A 26,098-nucleotide genomic window follows, 5' to 3' on the forward strand; every position below is an offset into this window, starting at 1 on the left:
ATCTGGAACATCCGCGGGGAGAAGAGGGAGGTGGGATGGGCTGTGAGACCGTGAGGTGGTTGGCTAACACGCAGAAATTCTGGTTTTGGGTCCACAACTCCAAGAAAAACCCCTACTTCAGCACTTTGGTGTGGGTAGACCCCTAAAAAATTTTGTAGTAAAAGTGAAAAGCAAATAGGGTTTTTTAGTCTTTTGATCTTCAAATTATTGTTAATTTTTCTCTAATTAAAAATTCTATACACTATTTATATATACAGTATATATCTATATATCTACTTGTATGTCTATATCTATTTATACACTATTGATTTATATCCACTTTTTACATCTCAGACTGGCATATATAAAAAAAGCCACTAAAAGTTACAAAATGCACAACTTTAAAATCTCTTAAAACTATTTTATTTAATTAAGTCTTAAAACGTACTTTATTTCTACCTTTTTACCAATAACTAATTATTTATCTACACAACATCTACATTGTGTTTCTTTCCAACCAATCACTTTGTACTCCCAACACTATAAAAACCAGAATAAATGAAAACCAAAAAAGAAATCAAACAACACTCAAAATCCTTCATTTTATCTCCTACCCACCTCCATACTAAAAACCCAAAACTCTTAAGTTTTTCACCCTATAATAAACTATTTTCTCCCTATAATAAACTATTTTTTCACCCTATAATAAACTATTTTACAGACCTATAAATTCTTACTATCCATTTTACACACTCCTAAATTCCAATTCATCCCAAAGTCTTCAAAACTTTCTCCATAAACAAAGATTAAAAACAGCATTCTCCTAAAAATCAAAACTTCTCAAAACAAATAAAAAATGTTCCCCATACCCTAAGCTCCAGCAAGGTTCACCTCCAACATCTCTGCAGCTTCAGGAGTCCCCAGATGTTCCTCAGGACTGGGACAGGATTTGGCCACACTCAGTCCCTGTGGTGGCTGTAACGAGCAGAGCTCCAGGCCCCTCTCGACCCCAACCACCCCAGTCCATCAGCACCTGCAGGAAAACCCATCCCAGACCCACTTCCCACCCATCCCAGTATCTGAGGGCTTGGGAGCCTTGGGAATTAGTCCTTTCCTCCCAGTTTTGGGGCTGGAGGCTGGGCGAGATTCCCAAGGACATGTCTGCTTCCTATTGCCCTTCCCAGCATGATCCCATTCCTAATCCCTACTGTTCTTCCCAGCATGATCCCATTCCTAATTCCTACTGGCCTTCCCAGAATGATGCCATTCTTAATCCCTACTTCCCTGCATGATCCCATTCCTAATCCCTACTGCCCTTCCCAGCATGATCCCATTTCCAATCCCTGCTCCCCAGCATGATCCCACTCCTAATCCCTACTGTTCTTCCCAGCATGATCCCATTCCTAATTCCTACTGGCCTTCCCAGAATGATGCCATTCTTAATCCCTACTTCCTGCATGATCCCATTCCTAATCCCCACTGCCCTTCCCAGCATGATCCCATTTCCAATCCCTACTCCCCAGCATGATCCCATTCCTAATCCCTACTGCACTTCCCAGTATGATCCTATTCCTAACACCTACTGGCCTTCCCAGTATGATCTTATTCCTAATCCCTACTGCCCTTCCCAGTATGATCCCACTCCTAATCCCTACTGGCCTTCCCAGCATGATCTCATTCCTAATCCCTACCAGCCTCTTCAGCCTTTTCAGTCTGATCCCATTCCTAATCCCTAATCTCCTTCTCAGCCTTCTCAGTCTGATCCCATTCCTAATCCCTACTTCCCTTCCCAGCATAATCCCATTCCCAATTCCTACCACTTTTCACAGCATGATCCCATTCCTAATCCCTACTGGTCTTCCCAGCATGATCCCACTCCTAATTCGTGCTCCCCTTCCCAATATGATCCCATTCCTAATCCCTACTCCCCAGCACGATCCCATTCCTAATCCCCAAACCTGGACCAGGGATTGTGTCCGAGCCACCGGAGGCTTTCAGGACAATCTCCTCTGCTTCTTCTCCTCAAGACTTTTCCTGCTTATCCTCCACCTTCCTTTGCTCTGAGTGGGATTTTGGTCCTGCTGAAGGCTCTGTGCTCGTTTCCACTGCTCCTAACAAGGTGGTCCCACTGTGCTCTGGCCTAAATCCTGGGGGATCACACCTCTGCCTAATTTCTGGCCTGAATCCTGTAGGATCTCACCTGAACTCTCAGTTCCTAGCCTGAATCCTGTAGGATCTCACTTGAAATCTCACTTTTTGGCCTGAATCCTGTAGGATCTCAACTAAACTCTCACTTTCTGGCCTGAATCCTGTAGGATCTCAACTAAACTCTCACTTTCTGGCCTGAATCCTGTAGGATCTTACTCAAAATCTTGGTTACTGGCCTGAATCCTGGAGGATGTCACTTGAAATCTCAGTTCCCAGCCTGAATCCTGTAGGATCTCAACTAAACTCTCAACTTCTGGCCTGAATCCTGTAGGATCTCAACTAAACGCTCAGTTCCCAGCCTGAAGCCTATATGATCTCACCTGAACTCTCACTTTCTGGCCTGACTTCTGTAGGACCTCAACAAAACTCCTGGTTCCTAGCCTGAATCCTGTAGGATCTCACCTGAACTCTCACTTTCTGGCCTGACTTCTTTAGGACCTCAACAAAACTCCTGGTTCCTAGCCTGAATTCTGTAGGATCTCACCTGAACTCTCAGTTCCTAGCCTGAATCCTGTAGGATCTCACTTGAAATCTCAGCTCCCAACCTGAATCCTATAGGATCTCACCTGAACTCAGTTTCTGGCCTGACTCCTGTAGGATCTCACCTGAACTGTCGGTTTCTCCTCTCCACTGTCCCTCTCCCTTGTTCTTTCTCCTTTTCTGTCCTCTCTCCAGCCAAACACCTCAATGGCTACCTGGCCATGACCAGCAGGGCCCATCGCTCTCGCCCCACAGGGGAGATCGTGGTCAACATGGAACCCGAGGTCCCCATCAAGAAGATGGACACGATGGTGAAGCTGGAAGCTGTGAGTATCCGTGTGGAAGCACCTCTTTCCTCATGGAATTGCTGATTTCTGAGGGATTTCAGCCGGAATTGGGAAGGCAGCTTGTCCCAGGGGTGTCACACTCAATGTGCCCATTTTTGTGTCCAGAATGGGAATTTCAGCTCTTTTTCCCACCCTTCTGCTCCAGGGTTTCCTCCACAAATACAGATTCCTGACAAGGTGCTCCAAGGGCTGGAGCCCCTCTGCCATGGAGCCAGGCTGGGAGAGCTGGGAATGTTCACCTGGAGAGGAGAAGGATCCAGGGAGAGCTCAGAGCCCCTTGCAGGGCCTGAAGGGGCTCCAGGAGAGAAGGAGAAGGGACTGGGGACAAGGCCTGGAGGGACAGGACCCAGGGAATGGCTCCCACTGCCAGAGGGCAGGGCTGGATGGGATCTTGGGAATTAAGAATTGTTCCCTGGCAGGGTGGGCAGGAGCTGGGCTGGAATTCCCAGAGGAGCTGTGGCTGCCACTGGATCCCTGGGAGTGCCCAAGGCCAGGCTGGATGGGGCTGGGAGCACCTTGGGACAGAGGGGTGGTGTCCCTGCCTATGGCAGGGGTGGCACTGGATGAGCTTTAAGGTCCCTTCCCACCCAAACCACCCTGGGGTTGATGATTTGCACTCAGCTGAGGGTGTGTCCTTAACCTGCTCTCCCTGTTCCCTTCCATCCCGGGGCGTCAGAATTCCGATGCAGTGGTGAAGGTGGATGTGGTAAGTGATGGATCTTCTCTGCATCCCTGCTCCCAACCCCCTGCTCCCTCTCCAGCCTTTCTGTGCCACTTCTGATGGACCAGGCACCCTCCCCAGCCCGAGCCAGGCAGGGACACCACCCCTCTGTCCCATGAAAGAGACACAACAGCACTGTCCCCTCAAGGACAGTGGCCTTCAGTGGCATCGTTCCTGCAGTTCAGGGAGATCTTTTGGGCCAGGACTTCTCTTCCCAGCTGTCCCAGGACAGGCAGTGCCCTGCGGGAAGGATTTGGGTATTCCCACCACAACCAGGTACCAGCTGGGAAAGGTTCCCTTGCCCCACCAAAGGGACCCAAGGTGCTTTGCTGGGCACAGTTTGACTCTTGCCACGGAAGATTCCAGAGATGTGGCCTGGGAAATGCACGAATAAATAGGATGATGGAAATGTGGAGGTGTTGTGGGACTGCCCCATCTCTGGAAGCATCCAAAGCCAGGTTAGATGGGGCTTGGAATGACCTGGAATGGTGGAAGGAATGGAATTGGATGAGCTTTAAGGTCCCTTCCCACCCAAACCATTACATGATTCTGTCACTTTCTCCACAACCTTGGTCACCCTTGTGTGTTCTGTGGCTGTAGAAGGGAGGAAGTTCTCGAGGCCCACAAGCCTGGGGGGTTGTCCCTCCTCAGGTGCTTCACTTTTGTATTCCCAGAAATGATTCCCTCTCACCTGATCCTTCCCCTTCCTTGTCTGTGCTTCCCTTGTCCCTTCAGACCGAGGAAGAGAAGGAGAAAAAGAAGAAGAAGAAGAAAGGAGGAGGAGGAGGAGGAGGAGGAGCAGGAGGTGGGGAGGAAGTGGAGGAGGAGGAGCCGGATGAGAGCATGTTGGACTGGTGGTCCAAGTACTTCGCTTCCATTGAGACGATGAAGGAGGTGGGTGAGGAGCAGCAGTGAGGGGTATCCAGGGGAGATGATTCCCTTCCTGAGAGGTCTCCCCTAATTCCAGCTCCTTCCAAAGCCTTGGGGCTGTGCTTCATTATGTGTGGAAAACCCCCCTCCCCCCGAGGATCCCCCTGATGGGGAGAGTCCTAAAAAGTTCTGTGCCAGAATTAAGAAATGAACTTTTGCTTTCTTCAGTTTTCAGGTGGTTGTTTATTTTTCTCTTATCAAAAGTTCAACATGCCGTCTACATCTCAGCCTTAGCATACAAAGAGAAGGCACCAAAAGTCACAAGGCACACAGGCTCAAGGTCTTTTAAAGCTATTTTGTCCAATTAACTCTTAGAACGTATTTTATTTCTGCCTTTCTACCAATAACTAATTATTTGTCTGTTCACACAACATCTGCATTGAGGCTCTTTCTAACCAATCCCTCTGGGCCACCAACACTGCAGAAAATGGAGCAGATGAAGAACAAGAAGGAGATCACACAACACCCAAAATCCTCCATCTTGTCTCCTATCCACCTCCATACTAAAAACCCAAAACTCTAAGGTTTTCACCCTGTGATAAACTTCACTATTATCTATTTCACACACTTGTGGATTCCAATCCATCCCAAAGTCTTGGAAGCTTTCTCCATGGAAAAAGCAGTGTTCTCCTGGGGATCAGGACTTCTCAGGACAGCCAGAGAAACATTCCCTGTGCCCTGGGCTCCAGCAATTATGGAATCCCAAAATTGTTCAGGCTGGAAAAGCCCTTGGAGACCATCGAGTCCAACCATTCACCGGCATTGCCAAGGCCACCACTCTGTCCCCAAGTGCCACATCCACGTGGCTTCAAATCCCTCTGGGGATGGGAACTCCACCACTGCTCCGGGAAGCTTTTCCAGGAAAAAATTGTTCCTAATATCCAGTGGTTTCCTTTCTCCCCCAGCAACTCCGGCAGCAGGAAGCGGCGGCGGCAGAAGCAGAGGAGAAGGAGGAGATGGAGATTGGAGAGGGTAAGGCTGGGAGGGAGAGAGGGAACACAGCAGGGAAGGGTGGGACCAGAATTCCTCTTGGTGCTTGGACATCCCTTTGGGAATCTGCCACAGCTCTCCAGACAAACCAGACACTCCCAGTGTGTTGTGTTTTCCCAAAAAGGGTCGATTTTTGGGCGTTTTTTGCCGGGTTTTTCACTGTATGTTGAACTCTTTGTCTGCTGTCCCAATGCAGGCAGTGAAGACAAATACACAATTTAGGGCAAGTTCTCTCACCTAATTTATCAATTTATATAATTCTATACATTATATTTTATTTTTCACTTATTACCATTTTATAAAATTATGAGATGAATGATGCCCTGAATGTGCTGTTTCTGAAGGAAAAACAGGTCTATAGGTCAGGTGGGCTTCTGACCTTCCTTAATTTGGGGAAGACTAATTTTGTCCCAAAAATTATTTGGACCAAGAATCCTGGGAGTGGCTGGTCAAGGGTGACTTTGTCCATCTGGCCATGCCACCAGCGGGGCTGGGAAGGGTATCCCTGAGGAATTCCACCCTTGCTCTCCATGTGCTCCATGTCCCCATGACAGGGGGTTGTTTTTGTGCCCAGGTGATGCAAAACCCTTCAGCTGAGTAAAATTCTGAGCCCGGTTTCTTTTAGAAGATAAATTTTTGCACCCGGGAAAAATCAGGGCATGTTTTGCTGAGCTTGGAGAAAACTCTAAGCAGGTTCTTCTGGGCTTGCACTGGTGTCCTCTGGGGTTTTATTTCTTTTTAGAATGATCCATTTCCCTTGGCTCTCCCACTCCTTCCCCCTTTCCTCATCCATGTTTTTCCGTCTGTCTGTCTGTCTCCATCACTGGATAACGTCCAGCCCTCATGAAAGCTGGCAGAGGCACCAAGGGACAGGGATTGCAGAGAGGGGAAGGAGTTTCCCTTGAATCCACCTTTTCCAGCAGCCTCTTCCCAGCTCTCCGTGGCTGTTCCAAATAAGACTCTGGTGACCTGTGGTTGCAGCTGGTACTGGACAATCCAAGGGCAGCAGAATCAAGCACTGTTCCCTCTGTATTCCCAGGCTGGGGTTCCACTCCCCAGGCTCCATAAAGCAGGAGAAGTCTCTGGCAAGAGGAAGAAAATTCCCAGAATTCCCAGAATGACAAGACCATCGAGTCCAACCCAGCCCCAACACCTCAACTCAACCCTGGCACCCAGTGCCACATCCAGGCGTTGTTAAACACACCCAGGGATGAGGACTCCACCACCTCCCTGGGCAGAACATTCCAGAACTTTATCACCCTTTCTGTAAAATCTTTTTCCTAATATCCAACCTAAATTTCGTTCGGTGCAGCTCAAGGCTGTGTGCTCTGGTTGTGTCAGTGCTGCCTGCAGAAAGAGCCCAGCCCCAGCTGAGCACAGGCACCTTTCAGGGAGCTGCAGAGAGTGATGAGGTCACTCCGAGTCTCCTTTTCTCCAGGCTGAGCACCCCCAGCTCCCTCAGGGGTTCCTCACAGGGTTTGTGTTCCCAGCCCCTCTCCAGCCTCGTTGCCCCCTCTGGACACTCCCCAGGTCCTCAAGGTTCTTCCCAAACTGAGGGGTCAGAACTGGACACAGCACTCGAGGTGGCCACATCATTCCTGCCGTGGGCAGGACCAGGTTTTCTCACCACTGTCAGAGAGTTCTGCCCGTGTTTTGTAGTCCTCCAAATGATGTTTTGTAGTCCTCCAAGTGATTCCTGTTCAGGTCAGCCCTGGAATTCCCTGCCCAGAGATCGCCAGGCTGCTGGAGATGCTGCGACCCAGAGCCAAGGAATGACAGGGCTCGGATGGGACTTGCAGGCAGCATCAGCTGGCAGCTTTCATGCTTCTCTTCTTTGAAGTACCTTATCCAAGTCCTGCCACATCTCTCCCACCTCTCCTGACCCTCATTTCCATTCCCTCCCTCCCTCCTTTCCATCTCCTCCCTGTGCACCCCTTCCCCCCCCGGACTCAGAGTGATGCCAAACTTGGTGACTCTCCCATGAAAGGCTCCAAGGCCCAGGTGAAGAACAAGGACAAGGACAAAGACAAGTCCAAGGTGCCCAAAGATGACAAGAAAAAGAAGCAGCAGCCTGTCCCTGAGCTCCCCGAGAAGAAGAACAAGCAGAAGATTGATGAACTCAAGGTATCAAGGGTGCTTCTGAGGAAGTACCTAATTGTTGGGAGTGATGTGCCTTGGGACATCTCTCCTAGGGATTTATCTTGGGATGAGGCTTCCCAGCCTCTCTCCATAACTGGAGGTCATGAGATAAGCAGTTGTCCTGGGATAGGTTCATCCCTGGGGAAGCTTGGAGGTGTCCCAGCTCCAAGGGAGAGTTTTCCTGCTGGCCCAGCCAGGATTCAGGACAGGGGTGGGCTCTGGTTTGGTAATCCCAAGGATTTCTCAGGATTCATGTCACCTGTGGTTCTGGGGTTCAGGTGGGGTTTAGACCTGGATCTTGCAAAGAGGGGGAACAGTGGCCCCACCCATTGTTCCAAGATTCCCTTTTTCCAGCCCAATAATGCTGGAGATCCTTCTCCTTCCTAGAAAAATTAACCACTGGGAGCTGAGGTGTCCATGTTCACAGAATCCCAGGATCACTGAGGTTGGAAAAGCCCTCCTGGACCATCCAGTCCAAGCTTTGCCTGATCCCCACCTTGTCACCAGCTCAGAGCACTCAGTGCCACATCCAGGCCTTTCCTGGACACCTCCAGGAATGGGCACTCCAAACCTCCCTGGCAGCCCCTTCCAAGGCCTGACCACCCTTTCCATGAGGAAATTATTCCCAATATCTCATCTGAACCTCCCTGGCACAGCCTGAAGCCATTTCCTATTTTCCCGCCCCTTGTTCCTTCTGAGCTGATTGAGTACTCCCCACATCTTTTGCTCACCTTTGTTTTTATCCCAAATTCCCTCCTTTAACTTTTTTTTCATCTCAGGTCTTCAACAAAGAGCTGGAATCAGAGTTTGACAACTTTGAGGACTGGCTGCACACCTTCAACCTGCTCCGGGGGAAGATTGGGGACAACGATGACAACGCCACAGAGGAGGAGCGAATAGTGGGGAGGTTCAAGGTGAGTGGTTAGGAATTCTGGCCAGGATTTTGGGAAGGTTGTTTTGGGATGGGTTTGCCTTCCTGGAGGCCCTGGGCAGCAGGACTCAGTTGGGCTGTGTCCTCCCTTGCACCAGGGCTCCATGTGCGTCTACAAAGTGCCGCTCCCCGATGACATCAGCAAGGAGGCAGGATATGACCCCACCTTTGGGATGTTCCAGGGGATCCCCAGCAATGACCCCATCAACGTGCTGGTCCGAGTCTACGTCATCAGGGTGAGTGGGAATTTGGGGCGTCGCAGGTGGGATCTGGCACTCCCTTCCACCCAGAGCTGGTGGGGATTGAGCTCCAGTGCTCCAGGACTGGTGCCTTGAGAAGGCTGAGCTAGAACAGAGACTGGACAGAGCTAAAGAATGAAGTAGGGATTTATTGAAAGGATCTCAATGGTGAGGAGCATCACAAGAGCCCAGCCAGGGCTACAACCAAGATGAACACAAAATGGTCCCAAAATGCATGACCGGTCACGGGGTCTGTCACTGGGATCAGTTCTGGTCCATTTGCATCTTGGAGTTCATTGTCCAATTCCAGCTCCAGCCCATGCAGTCCCAGCCCTCTTGTTTTTCTCTCTTTAGCCCATGTTTGTACTCTTGGGCCTGAGATTTGGATCATTTGTCCTTGGTCCCCAGCTAGAGAAGGAATTGTTTTGACTCCCTATTCTGTGAAGAGAGCTCACCATCCCATAATATGAAGCCCTGACCCACACACTAAAGCAGCACAGAATCTGAAAAATAGAAAAGCCAAACCTGATGCATCACCTGCCTCAGGACCCAGGATGCAGCTTGAGGACTGAAGCAGCTCTTTGGTTTGGGTGGGAAGGAATGGTTGGGAATGGAATGGTTTGGGTGGGAAGGGACGTAAAAGTCCATCCCACTCCACCCCTGCTATGGGCAGGGACACCTCCCACTATCCCAAGCTGTTCAGGGACATCCCAGGATATCCAGACCCAATGCTGTCTCCAGGGCTGTGCGCTCCCCACACTGGGAACAGGACAGATCCATGCTCCTGCCAGATCCAGAGATGTCTCTCCAGCAGGTGGGATGGACCGGCAGGTCCTAGTGCTCAATTCCCATGGATAGTTTGGATCAGCCTGTAGTGTGAGGTGTTGGTTTGTTCCACAGTCACTCCACCACCCTGGTGATGGTTCAGGATGGGAGAGAATGGGAGGAAAAGGGTGGAATGGGATCTGGCAGGATTGAGGAGATCCTTGTGAAGGGCACGGCACCTCCTTGAACACACGTTCTGTGATCATCGACATGATCCAGCCAATGCAAGTTTTTCCTCTTTATATGGAATGTGCTCTGGGAAAAGTCACTTCCTGACCCCTGAACTGATCATCCCCCTGTCTCCAAGCCTGGGATTCTGTAGACAGGCACTTGGGATCCTGCTGGAAGCACCTGGGCTGCCCCTTGCCACCACCTTGTCCCAGTATGTTGCAAACAGAACCTACTTTTGGCTCCGTTTCCTGCCAGCCTGGTTCTCCATTCAGAGCTGCTTCCTGCTGGGATACGGAGTCTCCCATCCATCACCAGGCTGGAATAGCAGACACCAGCTTGGTCAACCCCAAAACCAGCCAGGGCTGAGTGGATGTGTTCTCATCTGCTGCTGTGCCATGCTTGGAGGTGGGACTGGAGAGTTTGGGGGTCCTCACCCGCTCTCTTGGGAGAATCCAGCATGGAGAGGACATGAGGAGAAGGGGTTGGATGTCTCAGCATCTCGGCCAGGTTCTTGCTGGGAGTGTTTCCTGAGAGTCTCTTTCCTGCCTCTGCTGAGATTCCAAAGGTCACAGTGGCGACATCTCAGGACAAATCCAGTTCCAAACTCTCCTTAAACTAGGACTGGGATTTACCTGAGGCAGGAATATTCCCAGTTTAATCCAGGACACCATTTTATCCCCATTTCAATCCAAGACACTCTGTTTAGGGACTGAAGTAACTGGATGTTTTCAGGGTGCAGGAATGTGCCCCCTGTTGACAGAGTGACCAAATTATCCTTTGTATGCTGAAAAAGGAAAAAAGCCCAGAAGTTTCTCTCCTCAATTTGGTAAAAAGACACCTCATAGGACCTTTGGGACTTCACCTCAAACCTGGGGTCATTAACTGGACAGAGGCCAAGAGGTCCTGCCTAGGTAATTCACTAGAAAATGAAGAGAACAAAGGAAATTGCTTTTGTGGAGTGTTTTGGAAGGAGCAAGAACTTCTTGCCCATGGCTTGGGTTTTTCTCTGAAAGAGCTGTGTTTTACCTTTTATTAAGACTTTTTCTGTTTCCAACACTACCTCAGAAGCCACCCTGATAATTTTATGCCGTTCTGGGTAGCTGAGCTATCTCGGGTGTGATGGGTTCTCTGAGAGCTCCTAAGACCTGGCTCAAAGAGAAACCCATCATCAGGGATGGAGAACGGGCCCATCCCTGAATCCTTGGCTGCTGTGGACAGTGCTGACCTTTCCCACCTGTACCCTGCAGGCCACGGATCTCCACCCAGCTGACATCAACGGGAAAGCCGATCCCTACATCGCCATCAAGCTGGGCAAGACGGACATCAAGGACAAGGAGAACTACATCTCCAAGCAGCTGAACCCTGTTTTTGGGAAGTAAGTCTGCGCCTGGAACTGCTGAGCTGAGCCTGAGCTTGGTGTCAGACCTGCAGCTCAGGTGTCCCTTGGCTGCTCCTTGAGCTAGATTTATCTTTATTTATTTAGCTTAATTATTTAGCTTTATTTGTGGGATTTATCCCACAGTGTGGATGTCCTTCCAGGATGTCCTTCTTTGCCAAGGTGTGGTCAGCATAGCACTGCATGTTTAAGAGATGAACCTGAAATTTATCTGATCAAGGTGAAACACCTGCTTAGGAATCATTAGACCTAAATTTGAGTGAGAATAAGACACAAACTCAGTGTCTTGGTTTGGAAAGACAGGAGTCTGCTAAAGAAGGCAGGAGCCTCCCCTGAAATGGAGAATGTAAACCCTCCCCACCCTTCCGAATTGCTATGAATTTTAAATTAAGGGGCTCTAAGGCAAAAAATATGTGAGCAGGAAATAATATTTCTTTAACAGGGAAGAAAATAAAAGGGTAAAATAAAACAACGCAGTACACTAGAACAACACTGACAGAGTCAGAACTCAATCTGACACCCTGTTGGTCAGGGTGTTGGTAGCAATCCAGTTGGAAATGAGGCTGCAGTCCTCTTGGAGTGTCAGGTGTGGTTCTGCTGGAGCAGAGATCCTGTAGAAAAGGTGAGGTATTGTCCACCAGGGTCCCAGGATGAGGGAAGAGATGAGAAAGTTGACTCCATGTATCAAAAGGCTCAATTTATTATTTAATGATAGATAATATATTAAAACTATACTAAAAGAATAGAGAAGGCTGAGCTAAGAAGGCTAAGCTAAGAATAGAAAAGGAATGAATAACAAAGGCTTGTCTCTGACCAAGACCGTCTGGGCAGGTGATCTGTGATTGGTCCTTAATTAGAAACAGCCAGATGAGGCCAATCACAGATTCCCCCTGTTGCATTCCACAGCAGCAGATAAGAATTGTTTACAGTTTGTTCCTGAGGCCTCTCAGCTTCTCAGGAGGGGAAAAATCCTAAGGAAAGGATTTTTCATAAAACATATCGGTGACAGAAAAGGGTGTAAGTCTTCTTCTGAAGATCCAGTGGAAGAACAGGCAGTTGCTGTTCCTCTGGGAAATCCAGTGGAAAAGCCGTGCTGGTGTTCTAGAACCTCCAGATTATATCTGGGTAGAAACACTTGGCTCCTCCCTCTGGGCGGAGCATCTCACAATGGGATGCTGTAGTTCTTATCAGCCATGCAGTGACATTCAACAGCTCGTTATCAGCAGATATCCCCTCCCGAGGGAGGAGTGATTGTGATCACTCAGCGAGAGATAAGGAAAACTGCCCACTTGACAAAAGACTGTTGATTGTACCTGAGCTAGAGGTGACTACTGGGGATATTTCTCCTCAGAGACACCTTCTGCTCGCAGGCAGTTACTATTAAGCACTCAAAATAGGCCCATGCAAAGCAGAACTCAGTTTACCTCTAGTGGAAAAAGTCCAGGAGATGGTGAAGAGAAAGAGAGCAGGTTCTGCCAGAGAGTTAAATCCAGAATTTATTCCAAGGTATTACAGTTCTGAATCTCAGTACAGTTCGACAGACCCCGACCACATGGCTCCAATGCCTTTTTATCTCACAGGAAGGTGGGAGGGAGGATAGGTGAGCCACCAACCAGGTGGGACGGGGAGGGTCTCAGGGGACAATGACACCTGGACAGGCCAATGACTCCAGGTCTGAAGAGCATCTTTTGAACTTCTGCCAATCACACGATACCCTTGCTGGAATGTGGAACTTGACACAGTAATCAGGAACAGGGCAGGGGACAGGCGAGGAGGAAGTAATCACAGCTGAGGGGCAGAACCTAGCTTTACACCACAACAAAAGACAACTGCCATGCAGATGGTAATAGAATACGTCTTGCCTTGCAATCTGGAACACTCAGCCTCAGGGGTGTTGGGACATCCAGGTCAAGGATTTTCCCTCCTGTTGAGGGCTGGTGGTTGAGTTTAACCCAATCTCAGAAATGCTGCAGTGATGGATGCACACAGAACAGCATCCATGGACTGGAGCAGACACACCTCTGTCCTGAGTGGCAGCCAGACCCTACAGCAGCTTTTCTTTGCTTCCTCCAATCCCAGATCCTTCGACATCGAGGCCACCTTCCCCATGGAGTCCATGCTGACCGTGGCTGTGTACGACTGGGATTTGGTGGGCACTGACGACCTCATTGGGGAGACCAAGATCGACCTGGAGAATCGCTTCTACAGCAAGCACCGGGCGACCTGCGGCGTGTCCCAGACCTACTCCATGTATGGGAAAAGCCTTCCCTGTCCCACCTCCCACCTGGACCCTCCTCTGTGTCACCTCCCACCCAGAGCTCCCACAGGAATTGCCCCCCTTCACTGCCTGCTGATCCTGGAATGATTTGTTTTGGGAAAAACCTCACACCCTGCAAGGAGCAGGGATGAATGGAGGAGTCTGTGCTATCCCTGGTTTTGTCACCAGCATTAGGGAGCAGTGGAATGGGACATCAGGAGCCCAGGGGAGGAGGGAGGGACTGGGGGAACTGGTGGGACTGGGAAGAGGTGTGAGGTTAGGGCTGAAATGGCAGTAGAGCAAATGGGGCGATGCCGAGCATCAGGAATCAAGCGGAATGCACTGGGAATTCCAGGTCTGAGCCAAATTGGGGTGGAAGGTGTTTGAAAAAGGGGCACAGAGGCATCAGATTTGCTCTAAAGTTCACCTTTACTGCCTCAAATTCTTTCTCTGGGAATTCTAGCTGCTTCATGGTGCAGTGGGGGCTTTTTCCTGGCAAAAGGGAAAAAATTTCTTTGTCCTCGCAACATTTTTTGTCTGATCTTGCCCTCCTGTTCCCAGCCACGGGTACAACACCTGGCGTGACCCCATGAAGCCCTCCCAAATCCTGTCCAAGCTGTGCAAAGAGGGAAAAGTGGATGGGCCGCACTTCGGGCCTGGGGGAAGAGTGAAAGTTGCCAACAGGGTCTTCACCGGCCCCACGGAGATTGAGGATGAAAATGGTATGGCCCTGTGGGATCACCCCATGGGATGGAGGTTCTGGAGCAGAGCAGGGGTCTGGGGGGGGTCTCCTCATCATCCAGGGATGGAATCTCAGTAGTTTGAATCATGGAGTGGTTTGAAGTGGACCTTTGAAGGTCATCCAGTCCAACCCCCCAAACAGGTGTGGTGGGTGCATCACCCAGCCCTGCAGGCACCATCCCAGTATGAAACCAGTTACAAAGTCCTACAGACCCTCCAGACCAGAGGGTTCCTCTTGGAATCACTCAAGAACATCCACAGACACCCAAAGCTGCCTCTGGAAATGCCCTCCAAGCAGTGCATGTCCCAAAAGCCATGGAGACACCTCCAGCATTTAGGAGATTGTTACCCATGGAAATGCATTCCCAAACAATGGGAGATGAGAGTTGTGTCCCAACACACTCAGTGTGCCCAAGAAAGAGGGAAATAGGCCAGGAGGGGTGAAGGAAAGAAGGAAAATGTGGTCAGTGGGCATGGGAGTGGTTCAGACAGGGAAAACTGAATGGGGGTCTGAACCTTCTACAAGGATTGGGGAGAGGTAAGGGGAGTTAGGAAGTGTCAGCTGAGGGATTAAGTGTTCCCAAGGGATGGAGAGGATGAGGCAGCTCTGCAACCATTGGGACAAAGTGGTCCCAAGGGATGGAGAGGATGAGGCAGTTCTGCACCCCTTGGGACAGTTCTGCAACCCTTGGGATAAAGTGTTCCCAAAGGATGGAGAGGATGAGGCAGTTCTGCACCTTGGGACAGTTCTGCCTCATCCTCTCCATCCCTTGGGAACACTGTTCCAAGGGTTGCAGAGCTGCCCCATCTTCTCCATCCCTTGGGAACACTTTATCCCAAGGGATGGAGAGGATGAGGCAGTTCTACACCTTGGGACAGTTCTGCAACCCTTGGGACAAAGAGTTCCAAAGGGACAGAGAGGATGAGGAAGTTCTGCAACCCTTGGGAGTGTTCTGCAACCCTTGGGATAAAGTGTTCCCAAGGGATGGAGAGGATGAGGCAGTTCTGCACCTTGGCACAGTTCTGAGACCCTTGGGGAAAAGTGTTCCCAGAAAAGATGGAGAGGATGAGACAGTTCTACACCTCGGGACAGTTCTGTAACCCTTGGGATAAAGTGTTCCCAAGGGATGGAGAGGATTAGGCAGGTTTGCATCTTGGGACAGTTCTGCGACCTTTGGGACAATGTGTTCCTACAAAAGGATGGAGAGGATGAGGCAGTTCTGCACCTTGGGACAGTTCTGCCTCATCCTCTCCATCCCTTGGGAACACTGTCCCAAGGGTTGCAGAGCTGCCCCATCTTCTCCATCCCTTGGGAACACTTTATCCCAAGGGATGGAGAGGATGAGGCAGTTCTACACCTTGGGACAGTTCTGCAACCCTTGGGACAAAGTGTTCCCAAGGGATGGAAAGGATGAGGCAGTTCTGCACCTTGGAGCACAGGTGGAGGCCCTGGGTGCTTTGCTGTCCCTGTGTCCCTGTCCCAGCTGTCCGAGCTCCCCTTTGTCCTCCAGGCCAGAAGAAGCCGACAGATGAGCACCTGGCACTGGCAGTGCTGCGGCACTGGGAGGACATCCCGCGAGCTGGCTGTCGCCTCGTCCCCGAGCACGTGGAGACGCGGCCGCTGCTCAACCCCGACAAGCCGGGCATCGAGCAGGTCTTACATTCCAACGGGACTGGGGGCAGCCCATGGGGGCCAGCGCAGCCCTAACTCACCTCAGGGTGGGCAGGTCACCCCGGGAGGCCAGCAGAGAAAATCTCCAGTGCCTCTTGATCCATCCTCATCCATTTCACATCCCACAATCCCTCCTGATTCCCTTGATTCACATCTGGGCACCTGGGAGCAAAATTCCCAACAGATTCCCAAGCAGAAGGGACTGGAAACCCACAGGCTCCTGGGCACAAAAGGCAGTGCTGGGAATTCCCTGGAGATGCCAAGCCTCCTGGAGCCCTCAGGAGGACTCTGAGCCAGTTTTGGGGGGAATCACAGCCCTGTTGACTAAAGGGGGAGAGTGGGAACAGAGTTAGGTTCTGGTCATTTTGCAGACACAATATTGGTAGAAATTCCCCCAAATCCAATCCTGGGCTGCCCCATTGAGCCTTTGACAAACTCTTTGCAGAGGTTGGGAGCAGAGGAAGAAAAGCTCCCCTTGGAGCTTGGCTCACCCTGGTGAGGCTGATCCAGGCTCACATGGAGATCATGGAATCACGGAATAGTTTGGGCTGAAAGGGCCTTAAAACCCATCCAGTTTCACCCCCTCCATGAGATGTTTCTGCAGGGGTGGAGAAGGATTTTTGGCATGGGAGAAGCTTGTCCCACTCCACATGGCCAGGGTGATGGATGTGGGAAGAGAGGGACACTGGTGGGGAGGGGACAGAGGGAACTGATTGTGCCTCTCCCACCCCACAGGGCCGCCTGGAGATGTGGGTGGACATGTTCCCCATGGATATGCCAGCGCCTGGCCCTGCCATTGATATTTCTCCTAGGAAACCAAAGAAGTAAGGAACTTCAGGAAATTACTGGGATTGGTTGGCAGCCCAGCCAAAAAATGGGGAAGGAAAATGAGAGGTTGGAGATGGAGCCGGGCTTCTTCCATCGCCTGCTGCTGCTCCATGGCCAGCCCAGCCCTCTGCTTGGCTTCCTCATCCATGCTGCCATTCCCAGAGATCCCAACACCGGAGGCAGTTCCAGAGCTGCTCCTGAGGGTGGGATCCCACATCTTCCATCCCCTGCAGATCCCAATCTTTCCTTCCTGTGTGAACTGGGAAATTCCATCGCTCCCTGGGCAGAGCAGAGTGCCCAGCCCTGAGCCTCTCCTGGGCAGGAGCAGGGTTATCCCAGGGCAGTTTGGATCGGGCTTTTCCAGGAGGTGGTGGACAGTAGGAAGAGTGGTGGAGGCCTCTGGGACAGCATTCCAAGCAGGAAAGAGCAGGCACAGACAGCACACAGAGGGGGAAGAAGGACATTTCTTCCCTCAATATCCCTTCTAGTCCTTTCTCACCCTGCTGGCCTTGGTCCTTGTGCTCATTTTCCTGTCCCCAGGGCTGGGATACAGGGATGGCACTGGAAATCCCAATGGGAGCCTCTTGTGCATCCCAGTCAGCTTTGGGTGGAGAGAACATCCCTGGATCCCTGCTGGGAGAGGCACAGCTGGGACAGGCAGGAGAAAAGGAAAAGGTGATGGAATCCCATGGATGGGTTCAGCCAGGGCACTGCCAGAGGGAGATCCCAAAGGAGGGGGTTAAGGAAGTTGGAAATCCACTTCCCTCACCTGGAGACCTCCTGGCACATCCAGTGAGGTGCTCTGGCCGCGTGTGCTGAGCCTCCTTCCAGCCTCCCCTCACTGCAGGAGCTGGGATTGTGCTCTTCCTCCACCCACTCCCACTTCATTGGTGTGGAGGTTTTGGTTTGAAACTGGGAAAAACTATTTTGTATAGTCCGCTAATTTTGCTAATTTGAGAGTTTCTTAATTTAAAGATGTTTTGCTAATTTGAGAATTTCTTAATTTTAAGATTTCAAGATTTCAAAGTTTCTTCTTTTAAGATTTCAAAGTACTGAAGAGTGTGGTAGGTTTTGGTATTGGTTAATTACTAGTGTATTTATTTCTTGTTGCGAGACAGGATTAGGAGAAAGGTAAAGAAGGCTTAAAACTTTAAAAGAGTACAAAGAAAATTTTATTAATGGTGATTAAAAAAAAAAAAGTAGTGAGAATTAAGACAAACTTTTTTTAACACTTTTCCTCTCCCTACAACTTTTTTTTTTTCCTGCTGGTTCCTCTCCCTACAACTTTTTTTTTTTTTTTTTCCTGCTGGTAATGTAAAGAAACAAAACTTAAAATTTCTAGTCAGTTTAGTGCCGCTAAAATAATCTCTTTTTAAAAGTTTACTGAGGGAGAGAAATCCTTCTTGTTTAATGTTATGGAGACTTCTTTAAAAGAGGAAAAACAGTTTTCTCGTGGTTCTTAATTTGGTCACAAATTGCAGCCACCTGGGGGAAATCTGCCATGGTGAAGTTCTCCTTATTTTCCACAAGCCTTCCCACAGCTCATTTATGGGTTTTGTTTATGGTTTGTGTTTCACCATCAAGAAATTCCCAGCCCAGCAGAAGTGATGGGAAGCTCCCCAGCCTGCTGGGAATTCCCTGGAGACCCCAAATCTCCTGGAGTCCTCAGGAGGACTCTGAGCCTGTTTTTGGGAGAATCACAGCCCTGTTGAGTAAAGGGGGGAGAGCAGGAACAGAGTTGGGCTCTGGTTGTTTTTCACACCCAATTTTGGTCAGAAATCTCCCAAAATCCAAGTCTAGGCTGCCCCACTGAGCCTTTGGCAAGCTCTTTGCAGAGACTGGGAGCAGAGGATGGAAAATTTCCCTTGGTTCCTGGCTCACCCTGGTGAGGCTGATCTGGGAGATCCCATGGAGATCATGGAATCGTGGAATGGTTTGGGTGGAAGGAGACCTTAAAGCTCAACATGTTCAATAGGGACACCTTCCACTATCCCAGGGTGCTCCGAGCCCTGTCCAAGACTTGGACACTGCCAGGGATCCAGGGCAGCCACAGCTGCTCTGGGAATTCCATCCCAGCCCCTCCTCACCCTCCCAGCCAGGAATTCCTTCCCAAGATCCCATCCAGCCCTGCCCTCTGGCAGTGGGAGCCATTCCCTGGGTCCTGTCCCTCCATGCCTTGTCCCCAGTTCCTCTCCAGCTCTCCTGAAACCCCTTCAGGCACTGGAAGGGGCTCTGAGCTCTCCCTGGATCTTTCTCCTGGTGAACATTCCCAGCTCTCCCAGCCTGGTCCCATAGGAAGAGTCCCATCCCTGCAATCATCTCCATGGTTGAGATCCCCTCCTGTCCCTGATCCTGCCCTCCAGATCCTGGGGACAGATCCCTGTGAGCAGTTCCCTGTTCCTGGCAGCCGGCTCTGCTTTCTGGCAGCACCACCCTGCCCTTTCCTATCCCATTCCCTGCTCCCATTCCCTGCTCCCATTCCTTGCTCCCGTGCCTCACCTCCTTTTCCATCCCTCTGGCAGGTATGAGCTCAGGGTGATCGTGTGGAACACCGACGAGGTCATCCTGGAGGACGATGACTACTTCACCGGGGAGAAATCCAGTGACATTTTTGTCAGGGGGTAGGTACAGCCAGGAATTCCACTGGGAGAAATCCAGTGACATTTTTGTCAGGGGGTAGGTACAGCCAGGAATTCCACTGGGAGAAATCCAGTGACATTTTTGTCAGGGGATAGGTACAGAATTCCACTGGGAAGAAATCCAGTGACATTTGTGTCGGGGGGTATGTACAGCCTGGAATTCCATCGGAGCCACCTCCGCCTCTCCCAGGGTGGGCGCCAGTCCCTGCTGTGGTTGGACATGGGTGGTGCTGGGGGACCCAAAACCAGCCAGGACCGGGTGGATGTGTTCTCATCTACTTCTGTGCCATGCTTGGAGGTGGGACTGGAGAATTTGGGGGCCCTCATCTCCTCTCTGGGGAGAATCCAGCGTGGAGAGGACACGAGGGAAAGGGGATGGATGTGTCATCATTTTGGCCAGGTTCTTGGTGGGGATGTTTACTTAGAGTCTCTTTCTTGCCTCTGGTGAGATTCCAAAGACGCTGCTGGCATCTTCCATGCTGTTTCCTGCTTCTCCCCCTCTCCTTGGCTGCACACCCTCTTGGAGCTGTGGGGGCTTTTCTGGAATGCCACTGGGGTGGTTTTGGATTGTGACAATTTCCTGGCAGGAGAGGAGACGCCTGGCGTTGCAGAGGCTGAGAGACACAGACCATGCTGTGTGCAAGCAAAGTCAGTTTATTACCCTAATGACCAATATTTACAGTTCCTCCACTTCCACACAAAATTCCCCACTCTGACCCCCTTGCCCCCGTTCCCTTAGCAACACAATCTTTTCAGTTCCCAAGTCCCTGTTACATCCTCTTGCACCAGCGATGTCCTTGTTACATCTTCTCTCCTCAGAGCACTCAGAGTGACCAGGTGGGATGTCTTAATTTTTGTTCTTGCCCTGAGTTTATCTCTCCCACTGCACCAGGACCAGGATGTTGGCAGCGATCCCCAGCTCAGCTTCTGTGGCTGTCTGATCCTCCACAGGACGTCTCTGTCAAGGGGTGACAAGGTGTCACTGCTTGTGATGCCTTTAGCACCCAACTCAGGTGCTGCTGATGCCTCAGGTTTTAGCTTTTCTATTTATATAATTTTATATTTTTCTATTTTTCAGATTCTGTGCTGCTTTGGTGTGTGGGTCTGAGCTTCATATTAGGGGATGGTGAGCTCTCTGCACAGAGCAGGGAGACAAAACAATTTCTTCTCTAGCTGGGGACCAAGGACAAATCACCCAAATCTCAGCCCAGGAGCACAAACAGAAGAGAGAAAAACAAGCAGGGTGGGACTTGATAACCTAAAGCTGGAATGGGACAATGAACTGCAAGGTGCAAATGGAGAACTGATCCGAGTGACAGACCCTGTGCCCGGCCGTGCATTTTGGGACCATTTTGGTTCATCTTGGGTGCAGCCCAGGCTGGGCTCTGGTGCTGCCCAAGCTGGATCCATGCAGGAGATCCTTTAATAAATCTCTGCTTTATTCTTTAGCTCTGTCCAGTCCCTGTTCTAGGTCAGCCTTCCCAAGGCATCAGTTTTGTTGACCACAAAGGGACAGAGGGCATCTGGAAACCCCCCTGGATGAGGAACACGCAGCTCCTGCCCTCCACTCCTGCCAGCACTCCCAGGAGGGGCCCCAGCTGCAGTCCAGAAGGTATCAGACAAAATACCTCCTTCATTCAGAGGATTCTTGGGCTCTGGTACCTTCTGGACCTCAGCTGGGCACCCCTGGGGGTACCAGTGAGAGTAGGGGGCAGGAGCTGGGTGATCCTTTGGTTCAGGAGTTTTTCAGATGCTTTTCTGTCCTGGCAGAGTTGCCAAAAACTGATTGCTATAGAGGTCACCTAGAACAGAGGCTGGGCAGAATTAAAGGAATAAAGTAGGGATTTATTAAAAAGCCTTTAAAGGATTCACCTTGGGCAGCACAAGAGCCCAGCCAGGGCTACACCCAAGATGGATAATGGGTCATGAGTTTTCACACTTTTATAAGTTCTGGTCCATTTGATATTGGAGTTAATCATCCTATTACAGCTTTAGGTTATGAAGTCCAATCCTTCTTGTTTTTGTCTCTTCAGCCCACATTGTTTGTGCTCTTGGGCCTGAGATTTGGATCATTTGTCCTTGGTCCCCAGCTAGAGAAGTAATTTTTGTCACCCACTCTGTGAACAGAGCTCACCATCCCCTAATATGAAGCTCAGAACTACACACTAAAGCAGTACAGAGTCTGAAAAAAAGAAAAGCTAAAACTTAAAGCACCATTCAGTCCCCTCTGCCCCTCTCTGAGCTTGTCTTGATGTCCCCTCATGGCATTTCCACCCTGCCAGCTCCAATCCCAGAGTCTGGAGCCAAGCTGGTGGTGGTGGTTCCGTTGGTTTGTTCCCATCTCTGCTTCACCCTCCTTCAGCAGGAAGGGAAAAAAGCCCCTTCCAGAACTTCACCACATCAGAGAGTCAGGGAATCATGATATAGGAAAGGACTTTAAACCTCATCCCATCCCAGCCCTTCCCTTGGGTGGGGACATTTTCCACTGTCCCAGGCTGCTCCAAACCATGGTTCTCTCTCAACAGACAAATCCTGTGGGATGGAGCTCCAAGGAATCCAAGCAAAACCCTGAGCTTTGACTACACCTTGGAGCCATCCCAGCAGCTCCATCCCTCTGGAATTTGAGGACCTTCCATCCCTGGAAGTGTCCAAATCCAGGTTGGACCAGGCTTGGAACAGCCTTGGACAATTTCAGGGGTCCAGGGGTGGCCACAGCTTCTCTGGCACCCTGTGCCAGGGCCTGCCCACCCTCACAGGAAAGAATTCCTTTCCAATATCCCACCCAAATCTCCCCTTTTCCAGTGGAAAGCCATTCCCATTGCCCTGTCCCTCCAGTCCCATGTCCAAACTTCTGATCCTTTTTCCATCCTGCTCTGCTCCATCCTCCCCAGCATTGCTTCCAGCTCCTGTACAACTCCTCCACATCTCCTCACCCAGGGTAAGCCCTCAGACAACCCCCTTGAATCTCCTTCTCCTGAGGTTCTCTATTCCCTCTGGCATCCTCCTGCCCCCTGGATTTCCTGCTGCAGTGCCTGGAGCTGCCCCATCCCCTTGTTTATAACTTTTAGGTTTTTTCAGTCCTGGAGACACCCTGGCTGCCTGAAGAGGGTAGTCCTGTCCCCTCTCCTGCCCCATGTAAACCTGTGTCCCCCTCTCACCTCTCCGGGCCCTGCAGGTGGCTGAAGGGGCAGCAGGAGGACAAGCAGGACACGGATGTCCATTACCACTCCCTCACTGGTGAAGGCAACTTCAACTGGCGCTACATCTTCCCCTTCGACTACCTGATGGCCGAGGAGAAGATCGTCATCTCCAAGAAGGAATCCATGTTCTCCTGGGATGAGACCGAGTACAAGATCCCGGCCCGCCTCACCCTGCAGGTCTGGGATGCCGATCACTTCTCAGCCGATGATTTCCTGGGTACGTGCAGGGTCCAGAGCACCCCACAAACCCCCTGAGCTGCTGCTGGATGGAGCAGGTGGGATGAGACGGCAGGAAAGGTCTGCAGAAGGTCCTGGACAGGCTGGATCCGTGGGCCAAGGATAAGGGCCAGGTCCTGAACTGGGGTCACACCAACCCCACTGAGTGCTCCAGGCTGGGAAAGGGGGGTGGGAAAGGCCCTGGGGGTGCTGTGCCAGCAGCTGGACATGAGCCCAGGTGTGTGAGCAGCCAATGGTCCCTGGGCTGTGCCAGCTCTGGGGTGGCAGCAGGGCCAGGGCAGTGCCCGTCCGCTGTGCTGGCACTGCTGGGGCACCTCCAGTGCTGGGGGCAGCTCTGGGCCCCTCTTGCAGGGAGAGACGTGGAGGGGCTGGAGCGTGTCCAGGGAATGGAGCTGGGAAGGGAATGGAGCCCCAGGAGAGGCTGGGGGAGCTGGGAAGGGGCTCAGCCTGGAGAAAAGGAGGCTCAGGGGGGCCCTTGTGGGTCTGAAAAACTCCCTGACAGGAGGGGACAGCCAGGGGGGGTCGGGCTCTGCTGCCAGGGAAGAGGGACAGGACAAGGGGAAATGGCCTCAGGCTGGGCCAGGGCAGGCTCAGGTTGGACATCAGGGGGAATTTCTGCATGGAAAGGGTGGTCAGGCCTTGGCAGGGACTGCCCAGGGAGGTTTGGAGTGCCCTTCCAAGGAAGGCCTGGATGTGGCACTCAGTGCTCTGGGCTGGGGACAAGGTGGGGATCAGTCACAGATTAGCCTCGAGTATCTGGGACCTCTTTCTAACCTTCATGTCTCCATGATTCTGAGATCCTTTTTCTCCACTGCTCCTGTAGCCAAGACACCCCGTTTCTCCTTCCCAGACCTTCAAAGCTGCTCCCCAGGGCAGGAGTTGCTGGTCCAACCCCTCTCCAGCCAAGGACTTTGCCTTTTTGGCATGCCAACCTCTGTCCTCCCCTTTGTTCTGCCAGGGGCCATCGAGCTGGACCTGAACCGCTTCCCCCGGGGAGCCAAGACGTCCAAGCAGTGCAGCCTGGAGATGGTGACCAACGAGGCTGAGCTGCCCATGATCTCCATCTTCAAGCAGAAGCGGGTCAAGGGCTGGTGGCCGTTCGTGGCCAGAGATGAGAACGATGAGCTGGAGATCACCGTAAGGATGGGGAAAAGGGAGGGTTTGCCTCCTAAGGACTGTCCACTCTTTGTGGACACCCTGCTTCCCCCTCATGGCTTTGTTCCTTCTGGCCTGGGAGCACATCCCAGGCCTCAGCACAGCTCTCTGCTCCCTGCAGGGCAAAGTTGAGGCTGAGCTGCACCTTCTGACAGCGGAGGAGGCTGAGAAATCCCCTGCTGGGCTGGCTCGGAATGAGCCTGATCCCCTGGAGAAACCCAAGTGAGTGGGAGAAGCCTCTCTGCAGCAGGGACCTGGGATTATGGGATTCTGCTCCCACCTGGAGTACTGCATCCAGCTCTGAGCCCCAAAACCTGCTGGGAAGGGGCTAGAGGAGGTCACAGAGGTGTTCTAAGTCTGGAGCCATTCTGCTCTGGAGCCAGGCTGGGAGAGCTGGGTGTGCTCACCTGGAGAGGAGAAGGATCCAGGGAGAGCTCAGAGCTCCTGCCAGGGCCTGAAGGGGCTCCAGGAGAGCTGCAGAGGGACTGGGGACAAGGGACAGAGGGACAGGACCCAGGGAATGGCTCCCACTGCCAGAGGGCAGGGCTGGATGGGATCTTGGCAATGAGGAATTGTTCTCTGGCAGGGTGGGCAGGCCCTGGCACAGGGTGCCCAGAGCAGCTGTGGCTTCCCTTGGAGCTCTGGCAGTGCCCAAGGCCAGGCTAGAAATTGGGAGCAGCCTGTGATGGTGGAAGGTGTCCCTGCCATGGCAGGAGGTGGAACAAGATGAACTTTAAGGTCCATTAATCCCTGATCCCATCCCTAATCCATTAATGGTGATGGATTAACGATGGGTGTTTGGTTCCCCTGCAGCCGTCCAGACACGTCATTCATCTGGTTCCTGAACCCGCTCAAGTCCATCAAATACCTCATCTGCACCCGCTACAAGTGGCTCATCATCAAGATCGTGCTGGCCCTGCTGCTCCTCATCATGGTGGCCCTGTTCCTCTACAGCATGCCCGGATACATGGTCAAGAAGCTGCTGGGAGCATGAAGGGCTGGAGCGTCTCCCATGTCCCCAGCCCCAGGCTCAACCTTCCCAGCTCCGTGTCCTTCTCCTCCCTGTGACCTCTGGGCAGCCCTGGGGGCATCTCCTCCCTGCTGCTGCTGCTGCTGTGGGGTCTCCTCTTTGCATTCCTTCTCTGTGGGTCCCACTCAGTGCCAGGGAAATGGGGCAGGAGCATGGCAAAGATCCCCAGACTCTGCATCCCACACTGGGGCTGGGAGAGGTGCCCAGCTGGCTCCTGTGGGAGTCTCCAAGGTCTCTGCCCATTGGGGTCATGGCTGGTGCCTTCCTAGGGATCATGGGAAGGGAGGGGGGAGCTGGGGCTGCCTCGCTGGAGCTGTAGGAGTGCTCTAGAAAGGCTCCTTGGAGGGATGTTCAGAATCCAGGATGGAGCAGGGAGCTGGGATGGAGCAGCTGGGGATGTGCCAGCCCCAGCAGAGTGAGGGCAGAGAGCACCCTCAGTGCCTGTCCCCACTGCCAGCACCATCCCTGCTCCTCTCAGAACTCTGGAGGTCACATTCCATGGCACAGGGATCTGTGGATCTGTCCCATCTCTGGAGTGCTGGACATGGTGCCCAGCAGTGTGAGAGGGCACAGAGCATCCCTGGTGCCTGTCCCCAATGCCAGCACCATCCCTGCTCCTCTTGGTGCCAGCACCATCCCTGCTCCTCTTGGAGCTCTGGAGGTCACATTCCATGGCACAGGGATCTGTCCCACCTCAGGAATGTTGGACATGGTGCCCAGCAGTGTGAGAGGGTACAGAGCATCCCTGGTGCCTGTCCCCACTGCCACCACCATCCCTGCTTCTCTCAGAGCTCTGGACGTCACATTCCATGGCACAGGGATCTGTCCCACCTCGGGAATGTTGGACATGGTGCCCAGCAGTGAGAGGGTACAGAGCATCCCTGGTGCATGTCCCCAATGCCAGCACCATCCCTGCTCCTCTCAGAGCTCTGGAAGTCACATTCCCTGGCACAGGGATCTGTCCCACCTCAGGAATGCTGGAC

General features: G+C 51.8%; 1 protein-coding gene across 2 annotated transcripts in view; it reads left to right on the forward strand.

Moving 5' to 3' along the window:
• OTOF (otoferlin) overlaps positions 1-25,280 on the forward strand; it is a 41,623-nt gene extending 16,343 nt beyond the window's left edge. Inside the window, exons 12-28 of one of the 2 annotated variants that reach the window (XM_050972791.1) lie at positions 2,863-2,993; positions 3,691-3,720; positions 4,471-4,629; positions 5,571-5,676; positions 7,682-7,779; positions 8,574-8,708; positions 8,824-8,961; positions 11,208-11,335; positions 13,436-13,606; positions 14,175-14,335; positions 15,866-16,008; positions 16,762-16,850; positions 19,377-19,475; positions 22,669-22,910; positions 23,889-24,067; positions 24,207-24,307; positions 24,899-25,280. In XM_050972791.1, coding sequence (XP_050828748.1) covers positions 2,863-2,993; positions 3,691-3,720; positions 4,471-4,629; positions 5,571-5,676; positions 7,682-7,779; positions 8,574-8,708; positions 8,824-8,961; positions 11,208-11,335; positions 13,436-13,606; positions 14,175-14,335; positions 15,866-16,008; positions 16,762-16,850; positions 19,377-19,475; positions 22,669-22,910; positions 23,889-24,067; positions 24,207-24,307; positions 24,899-25,079 — 2,291 coding nt within the window. In that variant the 3' untranslated portion in view covers positions 25,080-25,280. The remainder of the gene's footprint in view (positions 1-2,862; positions 2,994-3,690; positions 3,721-4,470; positions 4,630-5,570; positions 5,677-7,681; positions 7,780-8,573; positions 8,709-8,823; positions 8,962-11,207; positions 11,336-13,435; positions 13,607-14,174; positions 14,336-15,865; positions 16,009-16,761; positions 16,851-19,376; positions 19,476-22,668; positions 22,911-23,888; positions 24,068-24,206; positions 24,308-24,898) is intronic. The other variant, XM_050972790.1, reaches the window with a different exon arrangement.
• The last annotated feature ends 818 nt before the right edge of the window (positions 25,281-26,098 follow it).

This window comes from Serinus canaria, chromosome 3 (assembly GCF_022539315.1).
Source record: "Serinus canaria isolate serCan28SL12 chromosome 3, serCan2020, whole genome shotgun sequence".
NCBI lineage: Eukaryota > Metazoa > Chordata > Aves > Passeriformes > Fringillidae > Serinus > Serinus canaria.